The sequence below is a fragment of the Chelonoidis abingdonii genome, chromosome 16, assembly GCF_003597395.2.
Source record: "Chelonoidis abingdonii isolate Lonesome George chromosome 16, CheloAbing_2.0, whole genome shotgun sequence".
NCBI lineage: Eukaryota > Metazoa > Chordata > Testudines > Testudinidae > Chelonoidis > Chelonoidis abingdonii.
This window is the reverse complement of record NC_133784.1, coordinates 6,411,210-6,421,131: the sequence shown is the minus strand read 5'-3', so window position 1 is coordinate 6,421,131 and position 9,922 is coordinate 6,411,210. Positions and strand designations below refer to the sequence as shown.

At 49.8% G+C, this 9,922-nt stretch overlaps 1 protein-coding gene across 1 annotated transcript in view; it reads left to right on the top strand.

Annotated features, from left to right (window-relative positions):
• Positions 1-9,922, top strand: part of ARHGAP19 (Rho GTPase activating protein 19) — a 79,176-nt gene that overhangs the window by 40,373 nt on the left and 28,881 nt on the right. Inside the window, exon 2 of the mRNA XM_032781538.2 lies at positions 4,725-4,990. Coding sequence (XP_032637429.2) covers positions 4,725-4,990 — 266 coding nt within the window. The remainder of the gene's footprint in view (positions 1-4,724; positions 4,991-9,922) is intronic.

Genomic DNA, 9,922 nt, shown 5'->3' with positions numbered 1-9,922 from the left:
GTGCAACTTGAAACCATGCTCTTGTTCTGTCACTGCACCACTGTTTAGAAACAGTCTAGATCCATCCTCTTTGGAATCCTTGTCAGTAGTTGAAAGCAGCTATCATCCCCTCTTTCCTTCTTCTTCTGCAGACTAAACATCCAGTTCCCTCAGCTCTCTCATCAGTCATGTGCTCCAGCCCTAATCATTTTTGTTGCCCTCCGCTGGACTCTTTCCAATTTCCACATCCTTTCTTGTAGTGTGGAGCCCAAACTGGACACAGTACTCAGATGAGCCTCACCATGTTCGAAATACCCGCGGGATGATCATTTCCACCTCTGATCTGCTGGCCTGCACACCTCACTTATACATGCCCAAAATGCTTAGCCTTCTTGGCAACAGGGCACACTGTGACGGCTCATATCCACTTCTCCGTCCACTGTACCCCTAGGTCCTTTTCTGCAGACGCTTTCTTAGCCATTCGCTCCCTAGGTTGTAGCAGTGCATGATTCTTTCCTTCCTAAATGGAGGCCTGCACTTGTCCTTGCTTGAACCTCATAGGTTTCTTTTGCCCAGTCCTCTAATTTGTCTAGGTCCTCAGTATACTGTCCCTCCCCTCTTAGCATATCTACCACTCTCCATTTAGTGTATCTGCAAACTTGCTTGGGAGAGGTCTAGGTTGGATATTGGGAAACACTATTTCACTAGGAGAGTGGTGAAGCACTGGAATGGGTTCCCTAGGGAGGTGGTGGAATCTCCTTCCTTAGAGGTTTTTAAGGCCCGGCTTAACAAAGCCCTGGCTGGGATGATTTAGTTGGGAATTGGTCCTGCTTTGAGCAGGGGTTGGACTAGATGACCTCCTGAGATCCCTTCCAATCCTGATCTTCTCTGATTCTATCACTGCCACTTTGACCGGATCTGCTGTCCCAGAACCACAGCAGTCTGTTGCACCCAAACCTGGCAGCGCTGCACTTGACGGCTCGGCTACTGCGTGGCTAAGCATGGACAAACAGGCATGCTCGACCCGTGTTCAGCAGGTCTTGCTAGGCATCAGGAAACCCTTCACCGGGGCAACCTACCAGGAGAAGTGGAAAAGGTTCACATGTTGGACCTTGGAGTGGCGTATTCGGGTCTCAGAGGCCCCGCTGCAGGATATCCTGGATTATTTGCTGCACCTCAAGCTCCAAGGCTTGTCCCTCTCTTCGATCAAGGTCCACCTGGCTGCCATTTCAGCGTTCCATCCTCCGTTCCAAGGCAGGTCTATCTTCGCCCACCATATGACAGCGTGGTTTTTGAAGGGTCTGTAGCTCCCCCTTCTTCACATCCTGGGGCCTGAATCTTGTGCTGTCAAGGCTCATGGGATCTCCCTTTGAGCCTTTGGCTTCCTTCTCTCTCCTGCTTCTGTCCTGGAAGGTTTCATTCCTGGTCACCATAACGTCGGTCTGTATGGTGTCTGAGATCAGGGTCCTTGCTTCGGAGCCACACTGTATGGCAGTGGTCCCCAACCTTTTTCATCTGGTGGGTGCCAAAGGACCGTGGCAGCGGTTGAGCATCCACTGAAATGCCGCCGAAATTTGGCGGCGACGCCTCTGGATGATGCTGCTTGTTGATGGCAAGCGTTGTCATCCAGAGGCGGCGCCGCTGAAATGCCACCGAATTTCGGCGAATGCTCGACCACCGGCCACAACACAGGGGCATTTAGATGCTCCCGCAGGCGCCATGGCACCTGTGGGCACCACGTTGGGGATCCCTGCTCTACGGTCTTCTAAGGACAACGTTCAGCTGTGCCTGCACCTGGCGTTTCTGACCAAGGTAATTTCCCAGTTTCATACTGGCACCAGTCTTAATTCCAAAGCCTCATGCATCAGATAAGGAACGCAGTCTACACACCCTGGACATCCGGAGGGTGCTGACCTTCTACATAGATCGAACAAAGCCATTTCATAAGTCAATGCAGTTGTTCATTGCAGTGGCAGACAAGATGAAGGGTTGCCCAGAGGATCTCATCCTTGATCACAGGTTCCAGCCTGCATCCACCAGTGATAGTAATGGCACGCTCAACTAGGGCACAGGCATCATTGGCAGCCTTCCTGGCACAGGTTCCGAGCCAAGAGATCTGTAGAGACGCTACCTGGTTGTCCGTCCACACATTCGCATCTCATTATGCACTGACCCAGCAAGCTCGAGACGACGCTAACTTTGGCAGAGCAGAGCTGCAAGCCTGTGGACTCTGAGCCCACCTCCTTTGATGCTGCTGTGAGTTGCCTAGAATGGAATCAACATGAGCAAGCTCTCGAAGAAAAAACGGTTACCTACCTTTTATAACTGTTGTTCGAGATGTGTTGCTCATGTCCATTCCATTACCCACTCTCTTGCCCCTCTGTCGGGGTTGTCAGCAAGAAGGAACCAAGAAGGCGTAGGGCCGGCGGTGCCTGATATACCAACACGTGAGAGTGGCATTCATGGGGGCGCCATGGATGGCCCTACAGATATCGCTAAGGCAAAAATCTCCGATGACCACACATGTGGGCGCACACACACCTAGAATGGAATGGACACGAGCAAGACATCTCGAAGAACAACTGTTATTGAAAAGGTGAGTAACCGTTTTTTCTGCCTTTTAGGTAAAAAATGCTGTAACGAAACTGCCTTTGGTGGGACACTTCTGAGAGTATCAATTCAGGACAAATTGCTTAGACCAGGGCAGTCACAGCCCCAGACTGGGGTTCCTTTACTAGCTGAGGCACATCAAACCAGCCAAACAGAGAGGACTTTGGTCTCACCCCCCTGGCTAACCAGAAGTCAGACATGCAATTCCCTTAGACACTCCAGTTACCCAGTATCACCACCAGCACCATTCCTTGTGGGGATGAATGGTTATGAAAAAGAAAAATGGTTCTCTCGATCCCAGAGGACCAAGCCTCAGACCAATGTACATGTCAGATCTTACCCACAAATCACGCTGTTGCCAATTTAGAATCTAAAGCCTAAAGGTTTATTCAGAAAAAGAAAGAAATATAGATGAGAGTTAAAACTGGTTAAATGGAATCAAATACATACAACAATTGCAAAGTTCTTAGTTCAGGCTTGTTTCAGGCTTGATGGGATTACTGCTCATTTTAAACCAATTAAGTCTCTGGAGTATAAACATCCCAGCTTGGATGGGTCATTCAGTCCTTTGTTCAGAGCTTCATTTCAAGCATAGTTCCTCCAGAGGTCAGAAGCAGGATTGAAGGCAAAATGGAGAAGATGCAGCTGCCTTTTATAGTCTCTTGCCATGTGGCCTGTATTTCAAACACAAGCTGCCTAGCACATGGCTTGAAAGCCTCAGAGTTCTGTCCATAGGCATGTCCCTGCCTGCCTTGCTGAGTCATAAGGTGTATCTGCCTTCTCTCAATAGGTAAGTTGTATAGCTGATGGTTCTTAATGGGCCATCAAGAAGGCGAGGCAGTGCTGATGCCAAATGGTCTGGGGTGTCACCCGGAAGCATAGCACAAGTTTGAAATACAGACAGTATAGAGCCAATACTTATAACATTAAATATACAATGATACCTGCACACAGATAGCATCATCATAACCAGCAAATCATAACCTTCCCATAGACACCTTACTTGATCTCCTTTGTACAAGATTTGGTGCCACTCTAGAACCTTGTTTGTAACAATGATCTATAGGATCACAGTTCGTCAGTAATGTCACAGATGCATATAGTTGTTCACATAGTTGTGGAAGCTCACAAATAACAGGGAGACAACAGATTGTAGATTGAGGTTACCTTTCTATGCGTAGTATAGGATTTTTTTTCTGTCTTCTCCATTCGTTGCTCTTTGTAATTATTGGTTTACAGCAGAAAAAATATGTTTAACACTCCCCACTGAGGAGTTAAATGTCTGCGCACATTTGGCGCTGTGCTACATTTGAACCTTTGTGAAAGCTAGAGGAAAGTCTGGATATTTGTCAGGATGCTGACTGTCAGTGGTGTGTGTGTACATTGCAGACACCCCGCCTTTGCCTAAATATAGGGCCCCACTAGTAATTTGCCATGAGCATGTAGGTAGCAACTGAGATAAAATCAAGCCCATTCCAACTGCCTTTGTCTTTGGTAAGAGGTGCAGCTAGTGGAGAATCCAGTCCACTGTTTAGTCCCTAATCTTGATCTGAGTACACTTGGGGCCTGTAGTTTCTGTGGCCTTTCTTTCTATTAAAGATAAAGGTAGTTGCAGGCTACATTGTAGCATTCCATGTGTGGCTGTGCTTCTGTTACCTGGTGTATATTCTTTGGGGATATGCTCACAGTCACACAAGTAATAGTTGCTCTGGTAGTGTGACTAGAGCCTTCAGGTCTGAAGTTTAGTTAATGATTAAAATAGCTGCTTCGGGGGCTTTTTCCCTTTTTCTGAGATTTAGTGATCTGAAATCTTGCTGGCAAGGTTTATCAGACAGAGTTGTAAGACAGTTGTACTGTTTTGTGCATCTTGTCTTCGGTACAGTTGTTAATTATAATGTTAAAAAACAAAACCGAGAAGAGCTGTTGTCCCAGCTCTGCTGAAGCTACGCATGCTGTTGATTCATAGCAAGCATGGGACAGGCAGTGGTTTTGAAGAACACACTGGCAGCTCCAGTGCGAGTAGATGTCTTTTCCAGAGTGAGGTTGCTCCGGAGGCCTGGGATTTGGGGGGACACTGACTGTATGAGTGAATTCTGGAAGAAATATTTTACAACCTGTCTCCTTTTATTTCCCAGTGATGCCATCTGCAGGTTTGTCATCTGCAATGACTCCTCCCTCCGTGGGCAAACAGTCATCTTCAACCCTGACTTCTTTGTGGAGAAGTTGCGGCATGAGAAGCCCGAAGTGTTCACAGAGCTGGTGGTCAGCAACATCACCAGGCTCATCGACCTGCCGGGAGCAGAGCTGGCCCAGCTGATGGGGGAGGAGGACCCCAAGCTGCCTGGTGGCATTGGCACAGCCTCTGGATTCTTTCGGTCCCTAATGTCTCTGAAGCGTAAAGGTAGGCGCTGTGCTCTGCCTGGCAGCTGTCTTCATAGTCTGATGTGGACCACCGAGGTCCTGAACCAGATTCCATTAGCTGTACCACGTGCCACTCTCTTGAGCACTCTTGGGAGCCAGGCACGTTGCATGTGCTCCTTGTTGCATCCACCTGTTGTGTCACCTCTTCTATTTAGATTGTAAACTTTTCAGGACAGGGCCTGTCTCTTTGTGTTCATTCATTGCCTGGCACCCTGGGGCGGTAATCCCAGACTAGGGGACCTAGCCTGAAGGAAGGAGCCAAACCAAGAGTGCATCTAATTAGCAGTCAGTGAATACAAGGTTGCCTTTTCTTTTGTTTCTGCTTGATTTGTGGTGTCTGACCCCAGGGAGATCGCTGCATCTGTTCTCGTCATTCCCAAAGCATCAGCCTTTCTTGGGGAACTCGTCTTATTGAGTATTCAGATTCCTGTTGCTCCCCCAGCCCCAGTGAGAAAGCAGCACCCTTGTGCCAGAGTCCGTACAAACGTGTGAAGACGTGCTCCCTGCCCTGAAGAGCTGACAGGCTGAGAATGAACGAGGTCAGTCTCTAACTGGATGGGTTATATCAGACTTGGGCAGGTCTACGCAATCAGTCACATTGAAGGGGTCCAGGCTCCTTCCTTCTGCCTCTCAGGGTTCTGAGCTTCCGTTCAGAACTTGCAGAGTTTTCCTTTCCTGGTTTAGTTTCCCAGGCGGAGGATATTAACAACCAGGCATTACTAAAGGCTGAGAAAATAGAAAGCCAGAGGACCAGTGTGACGTTGTGGATCTTGGGGGAATACCCTGCACCCCATGTTCATCTTTATAATATGATTGTGTGGTGTCCAGTGCAAAGTTTGTCAGATCGGGTGTCTTTGGAAGTCTCGTGATGCACTGAGCATTGTTGTTATAGTAATTGTTGTTATGGCAATGTCTTAGTAATGTTATAGGTTGTAATTTCATATATAAAGTTATGAGGCTGAAAATTTATCCTCATGGCTTAAAACAAGCCCAGGCAAAAACTCTCCTGGAGCAGAGAGGCAGTTCACACCTCATCAGGGCATGTACAGGGCAAACCAAACCCAGCCTCACAGGAACAAAGGACACTGGCCTAGGGCTTGTCTACACTGACACTTTACAGCGCTGCAACTTTCTTGCTCCAGGGTGTGAAAAAACAGCCCCCTGAGGGCAGCAAGTTGCAGAGCTGTAAAGCACCAGTGTAAACAGTGCCCCAGCGCTGGGAGCTACGCCGCTTGTTGAGGTGGTTTTTTTAGAGCGCTGGGAGCTGCAGCCACACACGGCACAATAAAGCGCTGCTGCGGCAGACTGGACCCTAGGCAGCAACAAAGGATCTGTTAGACTCTGGAGTGAGTCACCCCCCTTCCCTTGGTCAGTTGTAGGCTACGATGAGGTAATGCTCACCTGACCCTGAAAGGGGGGCGGGGGCAAAGCCAAGAGGGAAGAAAGAACATGATAAAAAGGAGAGACGTTTGCCAGGCTCCTCCTCTCTCTTCCACTTCCATCTACAGACACCACCACCAAGCAACTGACACACTGATCAAAGGGGAGAGCCAGGCTGAAGGGCAACCAGGCAGCCTGTGGTTAGAAACATCTGTTTGTAAGGGCACTGAAAGTGTTAAGAGCAGCTTAGAATGTGTTCTGCTTTTATTTCATTTGACCAAATCGGACTTGTTGTGCTTTGACTTATAATTCCTAAAGCTATCTTTTGTAGTTAATAAATCTGTTTATTTAATCTGAAGCAGTGTATTTGGTTTGAAGCCTGTCAGAGCCTCCCCTTGGGATAACAAGCCTGGTACATATCAATTTCTTTGTTAAATTGACAAACTCATATAAGCTTGCAGCGTCCAGTGGGCATAACAGGACACTGCAAGACGGAGGTTCCTAGGGTTGTGTCTGGGACCAGAGATATTGGCTAGTGTCACTTGGTTGCAAGTAGCTGGGAGCAGCTTACACGCCAAAGGCTGTGCGTGAACAGCCCAGAGGTGGAGGTTCTCCCAGCAGAGCAGGGTCAGGCTGGCTCCCAGAGTTAAAGGTTGGAGTGACCTAGCAGATCACCGGTCCAGATAACATGAGGGGAATGTCACAGTGGCAGGCTGAGAATGAACGAGGTCAGTCTCCAGCTGGATGGGTTATATCAGACTTGGACAGGTCTACGCAGTCAGTCAAATTGAAGGGGTCCAAGCACCTTCCATCTGCCTCTCAGGGTTCTGAGCTTCTGTTCAGAACTTGCAGAGTTTTTTCCTTGGTTTAGTTTCCCAGGTGCAGGAGGCTCGTTACTAAAGGCTGAGAAATAGAAAGCCAGAGGACCAGCTTTGTCTAGAAACAATAATTTGCAGGCTCACCAGGCGCCAAACTCTGGGCTGGAGAGAAGGGCCCATTTCCGCTCAGGATTCCTGGAATTAGGCACCTAAGCCAGATCAGCCCTTTCTTGCAGAACACAACCAACCAGAGTGAAAGAGAGACCATCCCTTTATAACCAGTAGCTGCAGGGACTTGAAGCCAGCTCTCTCACACCCCAGGAAAGGGCCCTAACCATCTGGCTATTGAGCATTCTGTGCTGGAGCTCTCCTGTTGACGCTGTTCCACTTTGTGTACGTAATTAAACATTCGTTGGGGGAGAGAGAGTGACCCCATATCTCACGGTCAGGGGACTAACTGCTGGGTGGGGGTAAGCCAGGTTTGAGTCCCTGCTCCAAGTCAGGTAGAGTGGAGATTACAGACCTGGGGTGTTACATCTGAGGTGAGTGCCCTAACCACTGTACTGTTGACTCTAACGGGGAAAAGTACATGCCTGCTCCCAGGCTCTCATCCATGCTGTCTTTTGGGGGGGTTAGTCCTGCTCAGAGCATATCTTTTGTATCAGGCCCACAGGTGGGGGAATGTCTGCTTTGAGAATCCCATCATGGCTTAGGCGTGAGCTAGGGCTCCGGGCAGCTCAGCAGCATCAGGCTTAGGTGGCTTTGCTCGTGCCCAGCAGTGGAAACTTAGGCATGTAGGGGACTCTACTCGCAGAAACATAGGTGCCTGGGAAATAGAGGGGCCTACAGGTTAAGTGGCAGCTGAGCTGGGGTTTTGTGAATGCCAGTAGTGCCAAAATGTTGGACTTATACGCCTAAGAGGCAGTTACATGCCCAAGTCCCTTTGTGAATCTAGCCCTTAGTCTTCAAATGTTCTGAGATCTATATAAATGCTCTCCCTTTTCTTCCCATTGCCAGTTGGCACCCACAGGACAGTCTTGGCACTATGCCCTACTGGACTTGCCAGCCTTTCCAGAAGTATTTCTCTGTTGCCCACGTCACCCTCCCACGCGTCAAGGCAGGTCCAGACAGTCCTCATAAGTTTTCTCTCTCCACCCAGCTGGGCAGAAACTAATGAACTCAATCTGTGCACCCCAATACCCACTTACCATCAGCCATGGCATCCCATTTAGAGCAGCTGCCTACTGAAAAGGCATAGCTGTGGGCTGCTGCTCTCAAGTAGCTGCAGCAATGGCTGTGCCTAATTGATTTGAATTAACCTGCCTTTGAAGGCAGTGCTGCCTCTCTAAAGCTCTTAGGATGATCTCTTGAGAGGAGAGTTGTCAGCCTTTTAAGGAGGTTTTATGAGGCTTCCTCCTTCTTTTGTCTGGGTGGTTTTATTCATTGTGTTCACCTAGAGCAGGAGTGTGCAAACTTACTGACCCTCTGAGCCGCACACAATAATCTTCAGATGTTTGAGAGCTGCAAGACACACACAACCTGCCCCGTAGGATGGTGCCTGCTGGGGTGTGGGGCTTCTGCCCCGATGCCCACCTGCTGGTCTAAAGCCCTGAGGCCCGCCTCCCTGCAGTGCAGAAGCCCCTAGTCCCACCACCCCGATGCAGGGCAGAAGCCCTGAGCTCCTCCGTGCCCAGTCTTGTAAGCAGAGAATAAGATGGGGGAATACGTGGGGGGGCTCTGGGATCTGCACTTTAACTGTAAAAGAGCCACATGTGGCTCATGAGCCACAGCTTGGCCATGCCTGGTCTAGAGCAGGTTCTTCGAGTGATTGCTCACTAGGCGTACGTGTGCCATGTGCATGGCAGCCGGAAGGGTTTTCCCCTAGCAGTACCCATCGGGTCAGTCCAGGTGCCCCCTGGAGACATGCTGCCGACTATAAGGCCCTGCTGACCCACCGCCACCTCAGGTCCTTCTTACCGCCTTTGACGGTTAGCCGGAGCGCTCGTTATCTCTTGCTTCGGCAAGCGCTTCTTTAGCAGTCTTGAACTTTTTCTGTAAATAGTTAGATAGTGTTGTTGTAGTTTTGGTTTGGGGGTACGCCCCACCCTCCCCAGGGTTTGAACCCTGTGCAGCATGGAGTGACCCCCACACTTTCTGCTTGAAGCGTTTGGGGGACAGCCACCAAAAGGAATGCTGCAAGATCTGCAGGGGATTTCATCCTAGAACTCAGAAGGAGAGGGATCGGCGCCTCAAGATCCTTCTGATGGAGGCTGCCTTCTGTCCCCACTTGGGCCCTGGGTCAGCCAAGCCGACTCTGAGCACCTTGACGTTGGTGTGCAGTGTGCTGGCACCACTGATACATGAGCTGGCATTGAGGTAGGGATCTGCCAGAGACCCTCGGCACCAGCACAGTTCCCCACATAGGGGATTCATGCAGGGCAGTGGGGAGCACCGTTCGCAATCCTCAGTGCCCCACAAGAAGAGGAGACCCAAAAGGGGCCTCTCACATGCCCAAACTGATGCAGAAGTCTGCTGCCGTGAGAACCATGGCAGGTCATGTGAGTTTGAGTCCTCCAACTACGGTCCCATCATCTCCTGCCCCAGCACCGGACCTGTTGAGTCTGGTCTCCCAACACTCCCCTCTCCAAGAAGGCCGCGATCTATAGTTACCTTCCACGCTGGAGCGTTCGAGACTGCCAAGGACCTCATCACCT